At 34.8% G+C, this 26,895-nt stretch overlaps 1 protein-coding gene across 2 annotated transcripts in view; it reads right to left on the bottom strand.

The window, feature by feature from the left end:
• PRKCA (protein kinase C alpha) overlaps positions 1–26,895 on the bottom strand; it is a 487,054-nt gene that overhangs the window by 82,925 nt on the left and 377,234 nt on the right. For both annotated transcript variants that reach the window (XM_074224747.1, XM_074224746.1), the window contains 3 exons: positions 5,598–5,754; positions 4,117–4,251; positions 3,761–3,857 (listed from right to left, as the gene is read on the bottom strand). In XM_074224747.1, coding sequence (XP_074080848.1) covers positions 3,761–3,857; positions 4,117–4,251; positions 5,598–5,754 — 389 coding nt within the window. The remainder of the gene's footprint in view (positions 1–3,760; positions 3,858–4,116; positions 4,252–5,597; positions 5,755–26,895) is intronic.

The raw sequence follows: 26,895 nt of genomic DNA, 5'->3' as shown, positions 1-26,895 counted from the left end.
ATTCTCAAGAATAGATCACTAGAGTAATTATATGTCCTTTTTGACAAGATTATCACAACACATGAAGGGAATACTTAAGATTCAGTTTATCAGCAGAGCCTTTGATCAAGTGTTTCATACACTTCTTATAGCTAACATGAAATCTTGTATTAGGCAATATTAGAGTTAGATGATAGAAAGAGTTAAATGACAGGACTCAAAGAATAGTGATTAATTCGTTAATATAGATGTAGAAGGTCTTCAGGGAAGTATGCCAGGAATCTGTGCTTGGTTCTCTGTTGGTTACCATTTTTATCAATGACTTGTATAAAAGCATGGATAGCATGTTCATCACATTTTCAAATGATACCAAGTTGAAAGGGATAATTAACATAATGGATGGAAGAGTTAGAATTGAAAAGGACCTTGACAGGTTGGGCTTCTGGATGAATCTAGTAAGGTATAATTGGTTAGGGATAAATGGAAAGTCTTACACATGGATACAAAGTCAGCTTCCAAGTACAGGATGGCAGTTTGCAGTTAAGACAAGAGTTGAAAAATGTTCTGGGTGTTTGAGTGGATGTTAAGGTCAAGATGGCCAGCAGTGTGTGTCAGTCAAGAAATCTTAAACTGCATTAGGTGGCATTTCTTCCAGACCTAAGGAAACAGTGGTCTCTCTGAACTCTGTTCTGGTCAGAAGTCATTTGGAGTATGGTGTTCAGTCTAGGTGCCACAGTTTAAGAAGGGTACTGCTAAGCCGGGGAGAATCCAGAGAATGACAGTCAGCATAGGAAAGAGCATGGTAACCTTATCATATGAGGATCAATTGAAAGTGTGATGATATTTAGACTGAGTAAAAGAAGATTGAGAAAATAGCTTTTTTCAATTATTTGAGGCAGCCAAGTTCCATTCTAACTGTCAAGTAATGTGACTGTGAATAAATAAATGCATAATGAATTGAAATGACTCAAGAAGAACCATGGAATATTTTTAGTAAGGCTTCAATTCTCACCTCAATTCTGGCAACCAAGTACAAAATGAAGCTTGAAGGATATATAAGTCTAAATGGACATTCATTTCTATTTTTCATATATACAATCAAGACAAATGCTTTGAAATATGTATAGAACAAACTTTTTTTCAATATCATGGACAAGAATCACACACACACACACACACACACACACATATATATATATATGTAATGAATATGAAAGATATGAGACTTTGTAAAGAGAAAGTGAATAGCAGGGGAGAAATCTTCCTAAAATGCCAATAGAATATGATGTTTTCAAACTGTCCAATATTTTGGAGGTGGTTTTTATGAAACTTTGTAGGTCAAAAAGTAACAGAGTACTTTTTTAACATGACACAGACTACTTTTTTCTATGTTATACTACTCAGTTGTATACTGCTTGAAACATGGAGAAACTGGGATTACTTTATGATACAATAAAGTTAATAAACAAGTATGGGACTACAGTATAGAAATTAAAGTTTCTGCAGAATAAACTTAAATTGAAAAAGCAAATTTTCTTTGGTACATATAGAGGAAACCTATTAGAATTGTAAGCACTGCAAAATATGAATCCCAACCATGCCTCAAAAAATAATGTCCAAACAACAGTAACTTTGATCATTTTGGGTTAGAGTTAATATGTATTCATTCCCCCCTTCATATTTTAAAATAAGACTGCTGAGTTCTTTTTATTGGCAAATACATTTTGAAAGGTCATTTTAGTAACAAAAAATATGCTAAAACATATACAGCCAATCCAATTGTGTAGTAACCTCACGAACATTTTTATAATCATCTGGGGAGATAGTTTACATTTTACAAAAATGTAAGAAAATAGTTTCTTATTTGAAACACCAAAACAGGTCATAATTTTTTTGGGAAAAAGACCATTACAGCACAACCACTAAATTTTAGATTTCTGAGGCTCATTTGATGGTCCCATTTAATATCTAATCCAATTATTTTTCAGGAGAATTAAATAATTTGGCTAATTCCTTGTCTCAATTTTTTAAGCTTATTGGAACCAGATAAGATATATTTTGGGGACAGAAATTAAATCTGACACTTGAGAGAAAAAAGTGACTAGAAAAGGGAAATAATGACAACAACAATAATGATATTTATATATAGCACTTTAAGATTTGCAAAGCATAGTACAGACTATATCATTTGGTCCCCACAACAACCCTGTGAGGTAGGTGCTATTAAGTTTTCCATTTTACAGGTGAGGAAACAGACTGGGAGAGGATGTGACTTATCCAGGGTAACATGGCTAGTAAGTAAGGCAGAATCTGAACCTGGGTCTTCCTGATTTCAGGTCCAACATTATAGCTACAGTATCATCTACCTGTAAGATCTCATACATGTTTTGTCTTGAAAGTACTATATATATATATATATATATACACACACATGAACAATCCATGTAAATACATGTATATGCATATGTCTATATATATATAAAAGCATATTTATATCTATAGCGCTATATATAGATTCTCTTTTATATCAGGAAAAATCATTAACTTTCTAGTTTATTTCATGAAGAGTAAGAGAATTTGAAATGACATTAGCCAGAGAGAGATTAATTATCAATAATTATAATAATTATTAATGAAGCTAAAATGTGAGGTAAATAGAAAAAAACTAGAAAAAACAAAAGAATTGATCTGGAACAAAAGTACAACTTAGAGAAAAAGAATCTGTTTAATACCAGTCCCTGTTCTCCATCAAAAAAATTGATAAAGAAATGGAAGGAAGAAGTTAGATATTTGCAATGATATTAGAAATTAAAATGAACTTATTGATTGAGGTGAAATGAGAAATCAATAGAATTTGCATTTTACTTGAAGAATGACTTGATAGATCTGTCCAAGAGCATTGAAAAGACAGAGTGAAATCTGCTTAAAAGAGCTTCCACAGTCATATACCTATGTTTTGTAGCTTTTCTTCTTGAGTAGAGAAATAAAACACTTTTTTTATTCTCTTATGGTAAAAACAATCACTTCTTTATAAAACCTAAATACTTAAGCTTTTTATATATTATTGTTGTACAGTCATTTCAGCCATGTTTAACTCTTTATTAATCCCCAACTAATATTTTCTTGGCAAAGATACTAAGGTAATTTGCCATTTTCTTTTCTAACTCATTTTGCAGTTGAGGAACTCAGGCAAGAGTGAAATGACTTCCCTAGGATCATATAGCTAGAAAGGTCTGAGGCCAAATTTGAACTCAGGCCTTCCTCATTCCAGACCATTGCTCTGTGTATTTATGATGATGCCTTTTTATATATACCCAAGATAATTAATTCTTTTAGCCTAGTCCATTATAGATTTTTCAGTTTTTCATTGCTCATATGATTAATGACAGTAAAGAAAAGAAATTACAAAGAAATATCCAGAAGAAATTGTGATTCTGTAAATATAAAGAACCCTGATTGTGGGAATTCCCTTTGCCAGTCAGATTGGAATACATTCATGTTTACTAGATAGATTCTAGGCAGTTCCCTGAGGTATACAAGAGCAGGTGACTAGTCTATAATCAAAGTTATTAAGTATCAAGAGGCAGGATTTAAATTCATGTCTTTCTGACTGCAGACTGAGCACTTAGAGGCATTTTATCTTGCTAGTTTAATATAGCATCAATGCTTTAAAGCAAATAACTAATGAACATTATTGATCATTATAAGGTACAGATTAATGGTCTGAAATGTTGCTTAGTCAGAGGAAGGGTAAATCAAGCTATTTCCTTCTCTTTCTTACTTCAAACTTCTGCCTGAGTTCCATATTTCCTTCTTCATCCCCTTCTGGAATGGGCACATTGTAGTATTCACCTTCTTCTTGATTAAGCAACTTATACCTTTCAAAGAAATGGGAAAAAACTGTAAGTTTACTTATTTTCAAATCAATAACAACAGTTTATGCAACACTTCCCTTCAACCAGTGATTACAATTTTTGAGGAAGGCAGTGTTTGATCAGATATAGCAAGTAGGTTCTGTTCAGTCACTTCTGGAGAAGTTGTTTGGACTCCTTTGAAAAGAGTTTTTATAATTCTCTAAGCAAAGCTTTAAGAAAAATAACTTTATTTGCAGATATATTTGACTAAATGAGGTCTTACCATCCACTTGCTGGCATTTTCATAAGCTCTGATACCCCAAATGAAAGTGAACCCATAAAATCATTTCTTGTTGTTCGGTCCCAGTCCCAGATCTCAACAGATAACCGTCTATCTTTATCGGTAGGTTTTAATTTGCTAGAAAGAAGGAGAGAAAGAAAAGCACATGCTCATCATCTCAGCACGAATCAGAGAGAAATTGTTCCCAATGACATCCCAACTTCACTGTATTACTTCTCAGGAATTCATTGTTCTCTTTAGAGAATAGAGAAGATAATAGTAACATTCTGTTTATTCGTTACCCTAAAAAAAGAGAATCATAGTCATAAAGACATGGAAATAATCTAAATATCATGATTATTTGCAATAAATATAGCTCATTAAAAACAAGAATGGAGCACACACAGGAGGGATGCATTATTAGAGAAGAGATTTTTATTATTTGTCCTTCATTCTTGAAGAGACATGCCATCACAGAGGTGGTGTCATGATATGCAAATGAATTTAAGTAAGGGAGGGCTGTGCAAAGTTACCAGCTTCACTCTCCTCTGGAGCCATCTGGGTCCAATAGCAAGATATAGATCAGATGACTGGAGATGGCCCTGGATATAGTGGTTTTTCCCAGATCTCAGTTTGACTGAGGTAACATTTATTCAGTGATTAAGGTTAGATAAGAAATGAGGTAAAGAATGGCTTCTTTTACCTAGTCCAAATAAAGAAATCAATCTGGGAAGGTAAGATTCTCAGGGTTTCTTGCCAAAACAGAAAGAACTGCTATTTACACTTACTCTGAGCCATCAAGACCATCAATGAATGACCAAGTGAGGCTTGAGTTGGGACCTATTGTTGACCAGTTAATGAAAGAGTATTTTGGGTTTAAGGTATGGTCCTTAAGAAATCTTAACCTATAAATCCCAAGATAAAAAGTTTCAACGAGCAAAATTTACAATCATTTGGGCAGAACACCTACAGGCAAGTGTATGATTCCCTATGTGGACAGAGGGAGAAGAGGAAGGGAAAGAAGGGAGTGGGGGAAGGAAGAAAAGATGGAAGAAAGGAAGGAGAGAAGGAAGGAAAGAAGGAAGGAGCTGTATTGCTCAATGAACTGGATAGTTGGGTCCCCAGTGGGGCAGCTGATATTGGTCACAGGTTGTTGTTTGTCCTTCATTCTCAAAGGGGACCATGGCCTGAGGAAGGTGATGCTATGATGTACAAGTTAATTAGATTTAAGAGAGGGAGGGCTGTGCAAACTCATCAACCTCACTCTCTTCTCCAGAGACATCTGGGTTCTGTGGCAAGATATAAATCAGGATGACTGGAGATGGCCTTCGATTCAGTGGGAGACTGACTTTTTTTTAAGTTAAGGTCTTTCCCCAGGTCTGTTTGACTGAGGCAAAGCCTATTCAGTGATTAAGGCTAGGTAAGAAATGAGGGAAAGAATGATCTCTTTTACCTAGAGAAGAAGAGAAGAGGTTTCTACTTACAATGTGAATGACTCATTCCACTGTGGGTTTAAGGTGGAGCGGATAGTTTTGGTTTTTTGTTTACTTTCATTCTTAGGGTCAGGGATAAGTTTCAGCTTCACATAGGGATCTGAAAGTCCATTTGGATCCATTGGGATTAAGTTTTTTGCATCTCGTACTATACAAAGAGAAAATGGGAAAAAAGCAAATGTTAATAAAAATGGGCTATTATATACACAATTTGATAATGGAAATCCAGGCCAAATGGAAGAAATGTCAAGTTGGTAAAGGACTTGGGAGAGGGTAACAAAAGTCAGAGCTTGTTCACACAGATGTTTGCTTTTAACAACTGCTATAAAAACCAGATTCTCTTATCCCCCATCTATCCCTAAATCCCAGATCTTCCTTTACCCAGAGAGCTACAACTAGCAATTCTGAATAGAGTCAAAATGGTCACAGGGCAAAAAAGCACAAAAACACTTAAAATATTTTTTAAAAAATGAACAAAAACAGTTGGAAATGAGGGAATGACCTTGGAAAGAGACTAGATCTCAGAATAGAAAGCCTGAAGGAAGAGACCCTGAGCTAATAATGCAAGACTGCTGCCAGGTGGGTAGACTTGGTTGGGGAAGAAAGTTGGGAAGAAACATACCTAGAGGTGATGTGTTGGGGATAGGGAACAATCATGTCACCCAGTAGTACATTTATATTTTTAATAATTACTTTTGCTAACTAGGCGCTAAGCTCAGTGGCTGCTGCATCCAGAAGTAGTATAAAAGTATGAATAGTACTCTCCAAATTCTAAAGCCTCTGAGCAAAAAAAACTCTGGGCAGCTTTGTGGTACAGGGCAGGATAGAGTGCAAGACCTGGAATTGGAAATATCTGATTTCAAATTCAACCCAAGATATTTAACCTTTTTCTGCCTCATATTCTTCATTTGAACAATAGGAATAATAACAGTACCTACCTCATAGGATTAAATGAAGTATTTGCAGAGAGCTTTGCAAACTTTTAAGGTCTTAATGCTAGCTATTATTAGTATTAATTACATAATCATTAATTATTATTAGTCATCTAGGACAGTCATAGTGGTTATAGTGCCCGACCACTTTAAAGTACTTTAATCATGAACCGAGATGAAATTGCATCTTAAATACTTAGTGAGGGGGCGGCTAGGTGGCATAGTGGATAAGGCACCGGCCTTGGAGTTAGGAGTACCTGGGTTCAAATCTGGTCTCAGACACTTAATAATTACCTAGTGGCCTTGGGCAAGCCACTTAACCCCATTTGCCTTGCAAAAACCTAAAAAAACCCCCCAAAAAACAAAAACGAAAATACTTAAGTGATCCTTCACATCTATCACAACTTCATTTTACCTCTTTGTAAAGCACCTATAGGGTGGTCTTAGGATCAGATGAGAATATTTTTACATATTATATATGCACATAATATATATAACATATAAAACACTTTGCAAAACAAAGTGCTATATAAAAATCATTATTTTTAATTACTCTATCAGTGATAACTTTACTTAACCCAAACATATATTTACAAACTTTAAACTCAACAAAATAAAAATATTAGACTAATATCAAAACATAGAAATGTCCTGTGTTTCATCAGAATCCAAATCTGCCTCATGTTTTAAAAAAGTGACATCAGTGGGAATAATTGATTATAGCCCAGGCATTTGGGACAGATAATAGAAAACTGACACATTTCCTCAAATCACACTTTTAAAAATTTGAAATCTCCTAAAGAAACGACACTGAGCTTTACTTTTAAAAACAAAAGTTCATTCTGTACTTTCTAGTTTCATAGATTCAGATGACACAAGCTGAAGATTCATCTGTCAATTGGGCACACACATGGATTAAATCTAATGCTGGGACTCAGAAGCTTTAAAAAAAACAAAACAAAAGAAAACAAAACTGGTTTATGTACCATTCAGTAAATGAATAAACTCCTTGAATCCAAAATTCTATCAGGGAACTTAGAGGCAATAGCAGTGGTAACAACAACAGGTTTTTGAAGTACAGGATATATAATCTCATTTGATTCTTATTGTAACTGTGATATGGAGAGCATTTTATAGAATCTGAAAGGTCAAATGACTTGCCAAGTGTTGGATGTATAGATTTGAACCCTAGCACTCCACTCGTTTGTCATCAACTGTAGTATAACATAAAATATAGCAGTCAGTCAGTACATAATTATTAGCATCTTACTATGTGCTGGGGAATTATATTAAGTATAGGGAATACAAAAAAACCATTCTCTGTTCTCAAGAGAAACAACATGTAAAAAACTTGTTGTTCAGGCATTTTTCAGTCATATCTGACTCTCTGTGACCCAAGGTTGAGTTTTCTTGACAAAGATACTGGAGTGATTGCCATTCCCTTTTCCATTCCATTTTATCACTGAGGAAACTGAGGCAAGTAGGGTTAAGCATCTTGCCCAGGGCTCTGTGACCCTGGGCAAGTGCCTGAGGCCAGATTTGAAATCAGAAAGATGAATCTTCCTGACTCCAGGGAGGGTACTCTAGCCATTGTACCACCTAACTGTTATATATGTTATATATGATATATGCAAGGAAAATTAAAAACAACAGACTATATTCAGTTTTTTAATGGTGCATATCTACCAGTAAAATATTTGTGTGTGTGTGTATGTATTTGTGTGTGTATGTAAATGACTCTGAACAAGTCCCTAAATTCCATATTGCCCTAGGCAAACCTCTAAAATGAATTTTTAGCCTTTTTGTGTATCAGGATCCCTCTAAGAGTGTGATGAAGTCTATACAGACTTAAAATAATGTTTCTAAATCCATACAATAAAATGCATAGGATTACAAAAAATTATATTCAAATAGAATTATCAATTTACATTAATTGAAACACAGGTTCACAGAACCCAAGTTAAGAATATCTGCTCTAAAAATGCAAAGTATTTGTCAATTTGTCATGGTTTAGGCAGTTTTTATCTAGTAGCTTCTATGCCAGTGAAATAACTGGTCCATCATGAAAAATGCTTTCATTATTCAGAGAAAGAACTGATGAGTCTGAATACATATTGAAACAAACTATTTTTCACTTTTTTTCATATTATCTTCCCCTCTTTCCTCCTTGGGTCTGTGTCTTCTTTTACAACATGTAGTATAGTAATACGTTTTTTCATGATTGAACATGTATGACATATCAAATTATTTACCATCTGAGCAATGGGGGAAGTAGAAAATTTGAAACTCAAAATTTTAAAAGAATGTTAAATATTGTCTTCATATGTAATTGGGGAAAATAATTTTCCAGAATGTATTTCTATTATATATATACATATATGTATTATCATACATATTATAGCAATATAATATGTACAAGTATTGTAAAATATATAAAAATATAAAGAAATATTTCAAAATAATTTTATTTAACAGCATGGAACCTCACTAAAATTATTGTACTTTTTAATGAGAGCAATGTGTTTGAATATGGCTCATTATTTTTTAAAACCCTGGTTTAGCATGTTATAGAGAGCATCAAATAGTTTCAACAACTGAAAAAATATTTCACAAAGATATAGATATTCAAAGGGAAGAAATGGATTTGTTGAGGAAACTAACTCAAGATATTTATTGTTTTAATCCCATCCAGAAATTATGTAAGCTTTTGTTTAAATTTGGCTATATATTTCCATCTTCTTTGAGATTAAAATAGCAGTTTCAATATTTTCTTCTCACACACTCCACTATGGAAACTACTGGTAGAAAGAATCAGAGGAGTCTCATTCATTCTCAGAATTTTAACCAGACGAATCATTCAAACAGCTAAGAATTATGAGAAAAGGGTCATGTTTGGTATCCTGGATGAAGTGCTATATTTTAAGAATCAGAAAGACCTAATTTCATGTTCCATTTGATCCTTATGCCCTTATGATCTTAGGATCCTTTTTTTTTTTTTTTGCAAGGCAATGGGGTTAAGTAGCTTGCCCAAGGCCACACAACTAGGTAACTATTAAGTGTCTGAGGCTGGATTTGAACTCAGGTACTCCTGACTCCAGGGCTGGTGCTCCATCCACTGTGCCACCTAGTTGCCCTCCTGATCTTAGGAAACTTATGACTCTAAGAAAGTCATACAATCCTCTCTATATCTTAGGCAACTCCCTAGGCCCTATTTGATAAAACTTAGTTACTAGTTTAGATTTGCTTCTGTGTAGGGAATTTCCACCCTTTACAAAATCCCAGTGCCTTTCTATATTCATATGTGGTACACAAAACAATGTAATGTAACATAGAGATGCTGAACTTGAAGTCAGAAAACCTAGGGTTCAGTATTCTGGCTCAGACATGTACTAGCAGTAGAATCATGGGCAAGTTATAGAATTTTTTTTGTGCCTTAGATTTCTGATCCCTAAAATACATACTGTGATATTTGTACTACCAATTGGATAGTGAAGAAAATGTTTTGCAAACTTCAAAGTGCTAAGTAAGTCGTTTTTTAAAATTTTAAGGCAATGGGATTAAGTGACTTGCCCAAGGTCACACAGTTAGGCAATTAAGTTTCTGAGGTTAGATTTGAACTCAGGTCCTACTGACTCCAGGGCCGATGCTCTATCCACTGCACCACCCAGCTGCCCCCTAAATATGAGTCATTATTGGTGCTGCTGTTATAAATAAATCCAAACCACTTGTTGAAAGTTATTGGGTGGGGCAGACAGGGGATAGAGCACCAGCCCTGAAGTCAGGAGTACCTGAGTTCAAATCCGACCTTAGACACTTAATAATTACCTAGCCATGTGGCCTTGGGCAAGCCACTTAAACCCATTGCCTTGCAAAAATCTAAAAAAAAAGGTATTGGGATAAGCCATTTCTCTTTACTGAGTTTCATTTTCTTCATCTGCAAAATGAAGGAGAAACAGTCGATGATTGCTAAGGACCCTTGCTAATTCTAACAGTCCAACTTATGGAGCTGCATGAACTTGGGAGAGGTGCTGCATAGCAATTCAGTATACTTCTTCTGGTCTATTAGAGCCTTGTGCCTTCAAAGAGTACATTTCCTGTAATGTTAATAGATCATAGAATGAGAGCAGAAAAGGAAGTTTGTAATTAGGCCCAAGAAATCATTTGGTCTGACACTGTCATGGCAATCATAGATAGGAACTTGAAATTCAATAAATATAGGAGGTTTTTAGGTTTGAAATATAAATCTCTGGCCAAATGTAGCAGGCTAATTTTTAAACTGATAATTTTGTATGACCTGTGAATGATGGTATAAATATCCATAAAATCCTTGGCAGAAAAAAAGGGTCCCCACTTTTTTATCTAGGTGATACAGCAGATTAAGTGCTCAAAGTAGATTCAGGAAGGCCAGTATTAAAATTTGACTTCAAAGACATGTTGACTATGTGACTAATTCTATAAACATTTACTTCTGTAGAGAACTATAGGGAATGGGGGGAACAGAATCATTAGGCAAAGCACATTTTTATCAAGCAAGTATAAAATAGTAGAGGGACAAGACATAAATACATAATTGCACACATTGTTTCATAGGGGGTGCCTAAGGATGGGGGACCGTAGAGGCTCCATTAGGAGGGAACATTTGGATTGGGGTTTTGATGAATGACTTTCTATGCATAGACACAGGATATCCCACCAGTAAATAAACACACTGAAGCTTCTGTTTGATTCTCAGCTTTGCTACTGACTAGCTTCATAAATTTGGATTACAACTTCCATATTTGTGCAATAAAGAGATGAAGTTCAAACTCAGCTTGTCATTTGAGATCTTCCACAATCTGGAACCAGAATATCTGTGTAGCTTTATCTAACAGTACTCCCTTATACTTATCTTATTAGGCTTATTAAGTATTACTCCCATTCCTGTGATGTATTACAATCAACCTAACCTATTAGCAATTCTCCATGAATGACAATTTTATCTTTAGTTGCTTTTGCCACTGTATAGTCCATCCCCTCAGAAATGGAACACACTGTCCCTCTCACCTTTATCTATCTCTGTTAAGGGAATTCCTACCTCCATTCAAAACATTTCCCAGGAGCCACCTTGAAGCCCTTGAAGCCCTCTGCTCTGTCCCTCTTGAAATTAACCTCTAATTACTTTAAATTTGCTTATGTCTGAATGATAACACTCCTCTCCCTCCTTTCCCAATAGAATATAAAGTCTTTGAAGTCAGGAACTATTTAATTTTTGTCTCTTCATTTCTGGCCCCTTGCACATAAGCAGATATTTAATAAATGTTTTTTAAGTTCTTTTTTTTACTGTAACATACAGATTGGTAGAGAAAGTTATGGTGTCATGGAAAGAGAGCTGACCTAGCAGTCAAGTTTGATGAATAATAGCAATGAAGCTATACTTATTTTCTGAAATAAGATCCCAGGTTGACTAGGTTTTTCTTTTTTTTTTTTTTTTAGTTTTTTTTTGCAAGGCAAATGGGGTTAAGTGGCTTGCCCAAGGCCACACAGCTAGGGAATTATTAAGTATCTGAGACCGGATTTGAACCCAGGTACTCCTGACTCCAAGGCTGGTGCTTTATCCACTACACCACCTAGCCACCCCAAGGTTTTTCTTTATACTTAGTATCATAAAATGATAAGAGATTCTTTTATCTACTGACTTTAACTCTACAAGAATAGGCAACATTCTTACATTCTTGCCAAATAAAGTGGGAAACAAGTTGTGCAAAAAAAAAAAAGGAATACAAGTTTTGGCCAGAGTCCAATGAAACATCAAGAAGGAATTTTTTTAAAAAAAATTTCTTCTTGAAATAAGAGTAGAATTACAGAGCGTAAAGAACAAACTCATAAAAAATACTTTCTCTAGGAACTTGTGGATGAGATGTTGACTTGAAAGGTCACAGCAGAACCCAACTCTCCATATATATAGGCCAGTAAATATTTTAAAAAATCAAATAATAAGAAAAATTTAAAGAGAAAGTGTCTTCATCTATCCAAGGACTTCCCAAAAAGATAGCCAGAAACCTGTGTATATTGAGAAAATGGTCATAACAGGAAAACCACTGAACACAGATAAGCAAACCAAAACTCTGCAAGTGCACCACTAAGAGATGCTCCAGGGGCACCTGGAAGTTGAGCTATCCTATAGCTAAGGAGGAGATGCTGGCAGTTAAAAGCCTGGTGTGTTTGGACAGGGAAGTTGTGGGAGGCCACACATCTCTAGTACTGCAACATGAGATACTCCAAAAGACCGAGAAGACCACAGTGCTCTGTATAGACTTTCCAGGGAGTCATGAAACATGCTGGTGTTTTGACCTCAGATACATCAGTGAAGGTGTAAGACAATAGGGCAAGATTCCAGAAAATCAAGTCAAGGAACAAACCAGGACCCATTCAGAAGTTTAGGAGGGACAAAAGGTTGATCTTTTCACAAAGTTCTAATCAGAGGATAGAGATATGATTAAATAGAAGAAGCTATAGAATACTATGAAGAAATAATATGAATTAAGAAATGCCCAAGACGCAAATACAGAAGAAGAGAATAATATCATGATAACTATGAGCAGGGCCTCAGGAAAAAAATGAACTATATAATGACTATAGGAATACCTGGAAGAAATGAAGCATCATATTATAAGTGAAGTGAAAGCTATGGAGGAAAGACTTAGTTAAAGTTTTCTTACTGATCACTTTTAATTAAAGAAAAACGCTGAGCTAAGTTTAGAAATTCAATGCTCTCATAAAGCATTTTAATTAAAAGGGAATTGTTTTTTTCAGCACCACCTGCAAATCGCTGAATGTCAAGAAAACCTCTTATCCCTCATAACCTCAGTTCCTGAAAAATTCCATGACATCTGTTTGCTATATTTGAAGGCCTGCAGTCACAACTGATACATTTCCACAAACTTTACTGTCCATCCTTGACCAATTAAAAACAACCTTATCTCCCTCCTAGGAGCCAGGGAGTCTGTTATCCTTGGTCCAGTATCCATAGCGTCAGCAGCAAATGGGTCTAATACATCAATTAAGAATTTCTTTGAGACAGAGAGGAAGGATTGCTGGCCCCAGGTGAGTGTTAGTCCACTCTTCTTAATATAACCAATCATATTGTCCTCATTCCCATGATACTGCCAACTTTATAACCAATTGTATTATTTTCCTGACCTACCCTGTTTTGTTCTATGTTTTATGTTTAAAAAGAAATTGTACCTCCTTCTCTTGTGGTAAGGCGAGGTATCCATTTGACCTACTTGGTTGACAGATTCATGTTCTGCTAATAAATTGCTATCATGCTTAGTGAAAATATGCCTTAGTTTACTTTGACAAATTTTATTCTCAATATAGGCCAAGGTGGGGGGGAACCACATTTTTTTGAATATGATTATGCTCAACTTTTAGAAACCTAGGAATTCAACTAAAAAACAGAAACAACTTCAACGAGGTAGCACAAAATAAAAATAATGTATATGAATGATTATATTAAATCATGGAAGAGATAGAAAGAGAATGTGCATAAATATAACTACACAAAGTATAAAAATTTTAGAGTCTACACACCAAGATAAATATAGGAATTATATGATTATAATGAGAAAACGATCATTACAGAAAATTAAATCCATCTAAATAACTGAAAAGATATTAATTGCTCATGGCTGAAATATGCCAAAAAAGAAAATAACAATTCTACCTAAATACATTTACTTATTCAATATCAAGACAGTTAAAATACCAAAGACTTACTTTACAGAACTAGGAAATATAACATTAAAGTTCATCTGAAGGAACAAAACTCAAGAATCTCAAGGGAAAAATGGGAGTGGAAAAATAGAAAGGGAACCTAGCAGCATCAAATCTCTGTAGTATACTACTGAATCATAATCATCAAAACTACTTAATACTGATAAAAAAAAAGATTGGAAAGAGCAGCTGGGTGGTGTAATGGATAGAACACTGACTGTGGAGTCAGAAGGACCTGAGTTCAAATCCAGCCTCAGACACTTAATAATTGCCTAGCTGTGTGCCCTTGGGTAAGTCACTTAACCCCATTGCCTTAAATAAACAAAAAATTAGAAAGCTGATTTTTGAGACAAATTAGAAACACAAGACCCAGAAGCAAACACACCTAATGGCATATATTTAATAAAGTCAAAGATCTCAAGTCTTGAGAGAAGGACAAGCTATTCAATAAAGACTTCCAGGAAAACTGGAAAAAAAAAGCCAAAATTTGGTTTTAACCAACATCTCACACTATATTCCAATGTTTTAAAAAAGATACATGAAATAGATATAAAAGATCTTATCAAAAACAAATCATAGGAACAAGAAAGAAGATACTTTTCATAATTATGAATGGGAAGAATTTTTGACTAAATGAGGGAAGGAGAGTATTAAAGGAGAAAAATAGACAATTATGATTACATAAAATCAAAAAGATTTCATGAATAGAATCAATCTAGTATAAATCCTTGTGTAGGAACTTTCTCCAGCAGAATCCTAATATACAAACTATATAGTGATATAATACAAATATATAAGGACAAGAACATGAGATAAATTTTATGCTAGAAGCAATAAGGAGGTAATCACTAAAATTTTCACGAGAAGGGGAATAACATACTCTGACCTTAGTCTATCATTCCAGTGCTTTAGAAATATTAATTTGGCAATTGAATATGAAAAGACATTTACGAAATGCTTTCTATATGTCAAGAACCATTTTTAAAAAGTATTTATTTTGAATTTGACAAATACCAAATAAGATCAACATGTCTAAATACAAAGTAGAACAGAAAGATAATTTTGTACATAAAATTGTTAATCTTTATAATTTCCATTTTCTTTTATATTTTAAATGTATAATAAATTATATAAGTAACTTTCAAAGGTGTTTTGCATGTATTAATGGGAAACAAAGAAGTGAAGAGAATCCTTGCCCTCAAACTGGATAATATATATGAGTGGTAGCCAGGGAAAGTTATTTTTCTTTGGAGATTTACAGAGATGAGGAGTGAAAATATAAGGGACCAGTATATAATCTTCTTTTACAGGAGGTTCTGCAACAGAAAAGCTGGGGCAGGGGGTATCTGGGGAAGGCAACATCTAGGTGTCTGGGAAGAAGCAAAAAGAACCATGGCTGGAGGCTGTCTAAATGCTGGATGTTAAATGAGGCACTCACCAACCAAATCAGTGAGACCCCAGGATGGTGGTTCCAGAATAAAAAGGATTAATTCCTCCTGGATGTATGTGGTCCAGGAGGTGAGGTGAGAATGAATAGAAGAGAAGAATAACTAGAGGCAAGAATTCCAGTTAGGGATTACTATAATAATTTAGGCAAGTAGTAATGAGACTCTGAATTTGTAGAATGGGAATAAAAGAGTCAGATACAAGAAATGTTAATAGAATCAACAAGACTTTGAATTTGGTTAAATAAAAGTGAGTGAGAAAGAAGAGAAGAGAATGACTTTGATGTTGAAAATCTAGATGACTAGATACACGATGGTATAAAATAAATTAAATAATATGAGATAAATGATTTAGATAAGATATTTCCTTCCAGTTATAAATTAATAATCATAATTCTAGGTCCTGCAAAAGGCAGTGGTAATAGCCTACAAGTTTTTCTTTCTTTTTTGTAAGAATATATTCTTGCCAGAGAAAAGTAAGACAATGGATTAGCCACTTTCTGCAAACTTCAATCCTTAATCTCCCTAAAAAGAAATTATTGACATTAATTAGGGTTAAATTCACAACCACAGGAAGAGAACAGAGAATTCTTGTACAAGTACCTTATGGATTCTATTATCTAGAAATTACAGTATACCTTTACCACCATCTTCCATATACTTGAGGCATGAACATAAGCATATTTGTAGACTTGGGCCAAGGGCCCAGGCCAGGGATCTCTGAACATATAATACTGTGAAAGAAGTAGGAAATAGAGAAATTGTGATACTATTAGTAGGAAAGGGAGACAGTTGAGGAAGAAATTAAGTGGAATACCTGAGGAAGGACAGTACATTGACCTGAATGAAAAGGGACTGAAAGATTCCTGGAACCAAGTTCATCCCCTGAGATTCCTAAGATCTAGGACTTTCCTGCAGCTCCAGAGACTCTTGCATGAAGCTGTGGGAATAGGTAATTCAATCTCTACCAGAAGCATATGATAAAAGAAAAACAAACAAATAACCCACTGAATATCATAATTTGGGAAAAACACAGGCAAGCTATCGAGTATTCTGAATTTAGACAACAAAACATCAACCAAAAGAATACAATATCACAACAAAAAATAATTTACTTATGAAAAGCTTAAATTTAACAGTCAATGATGGATAACAAATTTTATCATTTGTCAGGAAAAATACCTTCAAATATGAAGGAAAGGACATTTGAATAATAGGATTATCCTCATTCATGAGAAAATATATAAAAAAATAAGAGTATGTTTCAAAAGGAGAAAGGAATTCAACTACAACCCAAAATAACCTGAGTCTAAACCAGCAATGAAAAAGAAGCATTCAACAAAAGAGAGCTGTTCATGGAGGGGAGGGAAGAGGGGAGGGGAGGGGAAAGGAGGGAAAGGGAGGGCAGGGGAGGGGAGAGGGGAGGATAGAGGAGAGGAGAGGAGAGGGAAGAGAAAAGAAGAGAATAGGAGAAGAAAACATAAAATAATATATCTAATAATTAAAAGCATGCCATTCGAAAGAAAACCACAACTACCACCACCACCCAAAAACAATAATGAGAGGAAACTACTGGGAAAATTTAATTACCAAGCTTGAATACAGAGATAGAATGTAGCTCTTTCTCTCCTTTGCAGAGATGGGAAATTATGGTTATATAATACTGCACATGATATGTAAAACTTGGTTGATGTGTATTAGTTTTGCTAAATTTGTAATTTGTAATTATCCCTTTTGTCTTTATTCTTTGATAGAAGGAATTGCATTATGTGGTAGAAGTGAAAAGAAAAGGATATATTGGGAAATCAAGATGATGTAAAAATTAAGTTTTTGTTTTTGTTTGTAATTTTTCTCAGTCGCCAAGCATTTATTTTCTCTCTGCCTTGCCTAAAAAAGGTAAACCCTTTGTAATAAATAATCAGTCAAGTGAAACAAATCATCGATAGACTTTTAAATTAAAAAAAAATTAATGGGGTTAAGTACCTTACTCAAGGTCACACAGCTAGGCAATTATAAAGTATCTGAGAACAAATTTGAACTCAGGTCCTCCTGACTCCAGGATTGGTGCTCTATTCACTGCACAACTTAGCAGCCTCGCATCAAAAATTTTTAAAAGATTTTAAAAAGCACACATTCAGGGGTGGCTAGGTGGTGTAGTGGATAAAGCACCGGCCTTGGAGTCAGGAGTTCCTGGATTCAAATCCGGTCTCAGACATTTAATAATTACCTAGCTGTATGGCCTTGGGCAAGCCACTTAACTCCATTTGCCTTGCAAAAACCTTAAAAAAAATAAAAAGCACACATTCTCCTTTAACCTGAAAACCAGTGACAATTTTTCTGGAACCTAATTGTGACAAGGATGAACCATCTGAAGACCAAAATACCTCAGATTTATGTTGTTGACTATTTCAGAATGGAAAAACTGCCCAATTTCCTAACTGTGATGCAGATATGGTATACTAATCACATTCTTTTTTTTTTTTAATGCTGAGATGTTTTATTTTGCAGTTATCATCTGTCAAAGCCATATTAAAGCAAAGTCAGACCAACCAAGGCTGAAGACTTACATAATTTCTTGATAAAGCATGTAAAATTTTCACCTAATATTCAGTCAAACAATATATTGGAAAATGATTATGTAAGACATAGGCCCAGGCTTGGCAGAGACAAAGCAAATATAACCATTTCAAAAAGAATCCCACTTGTACAATAATTGTATCCTGTGAGCTTAAATAGCATATTTTTCTATTCAACATCTTTTTGGGCACTATTACCTCAGAATCTCTAGAGAAAGGAGATAGTGTTAAATATATATAAAAAGGACACTCACTACTTATAAGACATGGAGGGGAAGCTTCCTTTAACTCTAAAATGAATCAAACACAAAGTTCAAACTAAGGTTCCTCTGCCATCTATCAAATGTTCCAAAATGGTTTTTTGAATTTTTAGCCTCAAGCTGTGGTAGTGACTAGAAGCAGGAATTAGGAACCCCAGCTGGCAGCCTGATGGAGTGGAAAGAACATCAAGTCTGATCTAGAATATCTGAATTCAAGTCTTAAGTCCCCACTTATTATCTTTGCAACCTAGGACAATCACTTAAATAAAGGTAATTATTAAGTGTCTGAGGCCAAATTTGAATTCAGGTCCTCCTGATTCCTGTGCTGGTGCTCTAACCACTGCATCATCTAACTGCCCCTAGGTGTTATTTTTATTTATATTTTAGAGAAAAGAAAACTCAGGAAGATGGAGGCTGAGTCACTCAGGTCAAAAAGCTAGGAAGTGCCTGAGTTGGAATGTCTTCATGTCTTTCTGACTCTAGGTCTAATTCTCTGTTCTCTGTACCTCTTTGCTACCTCTATAGAGCACAGATTTTATTTCGGACTTCTATTTCTAACTTTCCTCCAGCCTATATCTATAGGTGAGGACTTTATTGAGTGAATCATTTTTTCTTAGGGGTTCTTAATCATTTTTTTGTGTCATGGTCTGCTTTGGTAGTCCTGTGAAATCTATGGACCTTTCCTCAGAATGATATAGTAGAAGTGGGCCTCAAACCCAGGTCTTCTTGATTCTTAAGTACATAATGCTACCCAAATTATTTCAGCAGCATTATACTCTTTACAACTGTCTACCACCATAGGGAAGAAAATGTGGTTTCTTTGGCCATAGTTATTAATAACAAGAAACATTTGGGTAATAGGCAAAAGATTCCATAAATGTTTAAACTACACAACATTTAAAGACATTAAGATGTTTTATGCCTATACTAGTCAACTAGTATATACTAGTCAACCCATGATAAGACAGTCTTTGATATTTTACAATTATGCCAATCATTTACTTTTCTCCCAACAAAGAATGAAACTAGACAAGAAGACTCATGAAGGTATCAACTATTTTATTGTTAAACTATCAAATCACCTTAACTCCAAAAAGCTACAGTAAAATATATGGGAAAATTGATATGTTAATTTAGTGCTTATGATAATTTGGAATTATTTCATTTCTCAAATTGTAAGATAAGTCATCAGATTCAATATGGACTTTAAAGCTTGAAAAAACACCAAAGAGTCATCACCCACTTCTTCACACAACTGTGGTCAATCAGATGGTCATACAGCATGGAGTTGTCATGGTTACAGTGCAAGTTCTATCAGGTACATACCAAGTTGAAAAAGCCTTCAATATGGGACTAGTGATAGGCTGTGATTCTGTTGTCCGCCTAGGCATGTTCAAGAGATGTTCATTATCAAAACAATGCCCAGGAGGAGCATTGTTTTTCTTCAAACATTTATGAAAATCATTTTAGTATGCTGTGTAGAGGTGGTTACTTTCTTTGGTAGAAGGAATATTGGTGCTTCTTAAATTTTAAAGTACAAAATAAATATCATCTACTATTATTAGCATCAACATAGATCTCAGTAGCATAGAAGGACTTGTAAAATCTGTCTTCTAGGACCACTTAATCTTTAGTTTGTTAAAACTAAACCAAATATTTTTAATGTTGACATTCACCTGGCAAGGGAACATGTTAGGACATCTAGGACCAGAACATGTTAGAACATCTAGGACCAGAATACCATCTCATTAAGTCACTGAAAAAATTTGCCAACCAGCTGTTGATGATGTTTTATGGGCCTATGTTGAGGATTGTGCCTATTTAGGTCCTGAAATGATATTAATCAGTTCCCTTTTTGTTTCTCCTCTTGCATACATATTGATTGTGGTATAAATGGAAAAAAATTATAAATTTAAAGGGAAATTAGTGTCAAATCAAGGGGAAATTACTGTCAGTATGAAATTAAATGGAATGATTCTGCATTTTATTTGCAATTTTTTATACCAGGAAAAACATAGATCCTACTAAAACACATACTCCTACATTCTGTATCATTCTTAATTTTTGCCAATATAACAGTAAAATTGTTGATTAAATGAATAGCATGTGTCTTGGGACACTAAGGGCTTGCAAGATAACATGAAATCTCCAGCTATCTTGGAAAAAAATAACAAAACTATTAGAACACAAAGCAACCTAATGAAACCCTTTCCAGGAAAAAGGAAACTTCGTTTGTGTTCCTTATGCTTTCTCTAACTTATATTAATACATATTTAGGTAAGCCTAGACCTTTTGCCACTATGGTTGCCAATAGCACCTGAAACCTCTGTAGCTCCCAGAACATATCAGTCAAAATCCTTATTATATTCACTTATACTCAACAAGACATATGAGACTGAGGCAGAAGTCAGCTAGTCTCTGTCTTCAAATTAATGACTACAATCTGTTGGGCCTAGTATGCCCTTGGCTTGTGTCTCCCACAGGATCAAAGATAGAAAGCTAGAAGCTATCTTAGTGATCTCTAATCTAACCCTTAATTTTATAGACATTGAAAGATACATGATTTGCCCCAGGTCAGGCAGATAACAAATGGCATAAATGGGGTCTTCTGACTCGAAATAAGCAGTTTTACTAGACACTAGAATCTCATCTTGGATTCCATTTGGAATCCTTTTTTCTTCCTTTACTTTGACTTAGTTCAAATCCTCAGACATTGACCTTAGCCTATTTTTTAAAACAACAAATTCTATTTCGTCATAACAAACAAACAAGGGGCAGCTAGGTGGTATAGTGGATAAAGCACCGGCCCTGGAGTCAGGAGTACCTGGGTTCAAATCCGGTTTCAGACACTTAATAATTACCTAGCTGTGTGGCCTTTGGCAAGCCACTTAACCCTGTTTGCCTTACAAAAAAAAAAAAACCAAACACCCCCCCCCCCCAAACCAATCAAATGAAATCTTAAAAGCAGGTGAGCAAAACATAAAGGAGAATTGTGGATGACATACTACCAAAAAAGAAGTCTATGAGTTTTAAGCTTAACAAGAAAGTATTGGAGTCATCCACTGAATTTGACTTAATTGTTATTTAATGTTTGTCTTCAGTTAAATAGTTGCAAATGATTTCTAGATTGTTCTTTTGGTTCTCCTTCATTTGGCATAATTTGATACGCATTCCAATATCTTTCTAAAGTCATCATATTAATCATTTTGTAGCCATTATTCCATTCCATTAAATATATATATATGAACACACATACATATGTTCATATATGTAAATATGTATACACACACACATACACACAAATATATGGTTTATATGTCTGCATACACCTTTTTGTAATGTATTAAGCCATTCTCCAAATGTAATCAATTTTTTTCTGTATTTTGATACGGGAAATAATGCTTCTCTGATTATTTATGTAAAGGTAGCTCTTTTCTTCCCATCAATTCTCTCTTTAGGACTAATAAACTAACTAATAAAAGACAACTAGGTATCATGCTGGAAGGAGCACGACCTAGAATCAAGGAGACCTGAGTTCAAATAGTGGGACAAAAGGCAAATTAAAAAAAAAAAACACCATAAATTAAAAGGGAAATTAGAGTCAGTATGAAATTAAATGGAATGATTTTTGCATTTTTTTGTTTTTTCCCCAAGGCAATGGAGTTAAGTAATTATTAAGTGTCTGGGGTTAGGTAATTATTAAGTGTCTGAGGTCACATTTGAACTCAGGTCCTCCTGACTCCAGGGCCAGTGCTCTAACCACAGTGCCAGATAGCTGCCTGGTGATTATGCATTTTATGTGCATATTTTTTCAGCAGTCAACCAGCTGATAAGCATTTATTAAATTATTTCTTTGAGTCAGTCATTGTACTAAGGGCTATGGATGTTAAAAAAAAGGTAAAAAGAGTCACTGCTCTTAGGGATTTCATAGTACAATTGGAGCAGATAAAACAAAAAAAATTGTACAAAAAAGATACATCTTTATCTCTATATCTACATCAGACAAATTGGAGATAATGCATAAAAGGTCTGAATTTGAAAATATATTAAGTGCATATTTTTTTTTACCAAGGAAAAAACTTAGACACTTCCTAATTACATGACCCTGAGCAAATCACATAATCTCTTGGTCCTCAGTCTGCATATTTAAAACAAGGAAAATAATAACATGCACAATTCTGGATTTCTGTCAAATTGAAATAAGATAATACATGTAAACTGCCTCATAAACTTTGAAGTTGTAATAGTTTTATAAATATAAATGCTAGCTATAAAATTATTATTATTGTTAGATCACTAATACTAGTGGATGAAATGGAATTGATATTGTTATATCTTGTATTGCATAATTCCACATTGCGTTTCAAAACCAAGTGAACAATTTATAGCTTTAACAGCAGTAAATTAGTCTGCCTCCTTTCTTTCAGCATACCAACACAGCTTTTTCATCTTTAATTATCTTTGTCAAGATCACTGCATTGATAAGAGTTCTTAGTCTTTCCAAATTGCTTTCCTTTTCAATATTATAATCATTGTGTAAATTGTTCTCTTGGTTCTATTATAAAATAACCAGTGCCTCTATAAATATATTTGTATATCCAAAGTTCCTACCTAATTCCATACTCACTTTGTCTGAATTCTCATACACTGGCATCCAGTCTTTTTATTCAGAAATCTCTTCCAGTTGGTTCCCTACAGCTGGTACTATACTTTGGAATTCATATGCTAACTTTCCTTTCAAATTTATGTTAATTATATGTCTTTGATTATAAAAATGAAGGGGCTAGACTCCCATCCAGACTTTTCTCTGCCATGCCCCAGAAAGCTCTACATCCTGGAAGCCTGCTCTGGTCCTAAAATTCACACATTGAAAATAACTTGTCCCTGTTGTCTCTCCCTCCTCTCAAAACTTCAGAGGTATTCTCTGTCCTTGTCTCTTTTCTCAGGACTAAGAGTTTCAGAAGTTATCTTGTCACTCTTTTAAAGAGGATGCCCAGACCAGGCAGGTCTTATTTTTTTCCAGGTTTCACTCTAGACTTTCTCTACCATGCCTTCTCTGAGACAGGTACTTTGTATTGTTCCTCCTTTCTCCTTTTTAAGCTTCTTTTTATGTATTGTTCACTCCCATGCCCAGTTGGAATGTAAGCTTTTTGAAGGTAAAGAATGCTCTTTTTTTCTGCTTGCATTTATATTCCTAGTACATAATACGGTGCCTTAATTATTATTTTTTTAGCAAGGCAATGGGATTAAGTGACTTGTCCAAGGTCATACAGCTAGGTAATTATTAAGTATCTGAGGTCAGATTTGACCTCAGGTCCTCTGGACTCCAGGGCCAGTGCTCTATCCACTGAGCCACCTAGCTGCCCCCAGTGCCTTAATTATTAATATTATTAATTTTATTAATAAATACTTGTTGACTGACTGATTGAATGACCTCTGAGGTTTTTGCAGCTCTATATCCACGATTTTATTCATGATCCCTTCTGTAAATCAGCTGATTTTTTGACTATATGTAATTGTCTTGTACTCTTACATTCTTTATCCACCAACCTATCAACTCCTGGCCTTAACAACTTAATTTTGTTGTATCTTGTCCTAGAGATAACAAAGCCAAATGGATCTAAGGAAGGAGCTAACAAAAAGGCAGACTTGACTGATAGTCTACAGAAGTAGATGAATAGTTTTAAGGAAACAATGAACTGAAAGAGTCTTTATTTTCTATTGAGACTAATTGAACTTTAATGATTAGTTGAGATTGCATTTCCAAGTCTTCCAGTGGTAAAATGTTTGGCATGATAAGCATTTTTTCTTTTTCCTACTTCACAGAAGACTGGTTCAAAGATTGAGCTATAATGTTTGGCCACATCTAAAAAAAAAACAGTTGGGTGGAAACAGATGGAAAAAAAATAAATCTAGATTAACATGTTAGGTTTCATTGGGCCAGACTGTGAAGTTCTCCTGTTTTCTTTAAATTACATTTCCCCTGTTACTTTATGAAGAACATGTCATCCTCAAGTTTGTTTTACCCTTAACTTTCAGTCTTTCTTTGATATTTCTGCAAGTAGGAATGTGTGTATAAGCATCTGTCAGTTCTCCTTATGTTATCACACGACTATTCTGCTCCACAAATTGGTGAGCAGAACCTTTCAGCAAATATTCTTCAGGAAACTGGAAGAGCAGATTGCTTCTAGAACAGGATTTACCATATCCCCTTAAAGGAGTTATTATTAAGGGGAGGACGGTAGGTCAAGCTGTCTAGCATTAAAGAAAGCCTTTTACATGAGATTCTAAGTTAGTAAATGCTCTGTAGCAACTAGGCATGTGTACAGGGTACAGTTGCAAAAGTATAGTCTATTAAAATTTCAGCTTTTGATTGGTAGAAGAGGAGCTGGCAGAATCCAGGTCAGATAAACCAATGTTGTTATGGTGCAAGGTGATGACAGGATTGTATCAGTAAGTTAGGGCTGCAGAATTAAGACTAGGCAGGATCCAATATCAGGCAGGCAAGTGTCAAGAAGGTCATGGGCAGATGAAAAGATTCAAAGAGGGTTAGGCAAGAAGCACATCAAAAAAGCTGTTTTCCTTGAGGGGAGGGGAGGCTTGAAGAGCCCTGATAATAGAGATATTCTATCATTCTCTTCGACTTAAAAAGGTCTTGTTATAAAAGTTCATCTTTCCTGAGACTGAAAGACTCTACTTTAACATGAATGAATGAATGATTAAAAAATTATTAAACCTTTCTACGTACTAAACTCTTTGTCAGGATACAAATACAAAAGCAAGACTGTCCCTGCCTTCAACAAATTTATATTCTAATAGAGGAGAAGACAAAACACATTGGGGAGTGATGGTCATGTAAAGGCACTTTGGTACAGAAAAATTAAAAAGATGGAAGTTAGAAAAGGTCATAGAGAAATCTTTAATTGCTATACCCTATCCAGAAACATCATAGAATTGATTTGAACATGATTCCTCTAGTAGGGGAGAGTGTAAAGGAGAGGAAAGATTAGGTCAATCTTTTTGCCTCTGGCTCTATTTACCATTCCTATAAGTTTCACATCCATTGTGTCCTTCCCAGGTTAGAGTATGGGGGTGATGGTAGGAGAGTAGAGAATGAAGTGAAACCATGTTCAGGCTTTCCTGAACTAGTGGGTCAGAAGAAGTAGAAGAAGTATCAGGATAGTGGGTTTACAAAGGAAACAAGATTAGATACTCCAGCATACTGTCTCTGGCAACAAAGCAATCATCAAGAATTTGGACCAGGTAACTGGAGAGTGTCCAAAAATAATTAAATTCTTATGTGGAACTGGGGTTCATTTAAAATAAGGGTTTTTAGCCTGGGATACACAGATCTCCAAGAGGTCCACGCAGAAATGTAATTTAATTTTAAAACATTAGTTTGTAGGCTTTACCAAAGAGAGTCATGATGCCTATCCACAGTGTAGGGAAGCCTGTTAGGAGGGAAAGCTTTAGAGACAACTTTGATGTATTATCAGTGATCAAGATGATTCTGGTACCAGAAGTGGATAAGAGAGACTTCCAGAATGTTATCAACCACTTAAAACTAGCATATTTACATTTAACAGGCTGATTTAATAAAAGATGACATTTCTCAGCAAGAAGAAAATTCAGTTTCTAGTCCTAAAAAAGAACTAAGAGTTTTTCTCTGTGATGATATGAATTTCACTTCTAAAGATTTGAATTTCTAACTTGCTGTTTCAGTGATATTAAATTTCTCTGCCTGATTATAAGGCTCTTCCCTGCTTATCCAATCTTATTTCTTACTCCTAAAAAAGTTCATTTTTACAGAATGCATTTTTTTATATAATACTTTCCTTGCAACAGTCTTGAAATGTGATGCAAATATTCCCATTCTATAGCCAGAGAATCTAAGTGACTAGCCTAGTACCAAGCTAAAATGTTAAAGTAGGAATCATCTATTTCAATGAGGTTGGTCTCCTTACAAGTCACCAAGTATTTCATCCATCCATCCATTCATATATCCATCCATCCATCAATCAATAAGCATTTATTAAGCAAATACTATGTGCCTGTGTTGAGCACTAGGGATACAATACAAGAGTGAAGTGTTCAGGGGAGGTATTAGGAAGATAGCATATACACACATATATATCACAGAATAATAACCATTAAGAGTTCAGTCCATTTGAGCACACATACCTGAAAAATCTGATGCAATCTCCCTCTAGGATACAGGTATACTGTGACTATCTGGTCACAATGATGAGATATGGGCAGTATGGTGTAGTATGGGAAAGTTTTCGGATTATGTTCTGATTCAGAATTGAGTATGTATATAA

The sequence above is a fragment of the Macrotis lagotis genome, chromosome 2, assembly GCF_037893015.1.
Source record: "Macrotis lagotis isolate mMagLag1 chromosome 2, bilby.v1.9.chrom.fasta, whole genome shotgun sequence".
Lineage (NCBI taxonomy): Eukaryota > Metazoa > Chordata > Mammalia > Peramelemorphia > Peramelidae > Macrotis > Macrotis lagotis.
Note: the sequence above shows the minus strand (reverse complement) of the source record. Positions and strands in the feature narration are given on the sequence as shown.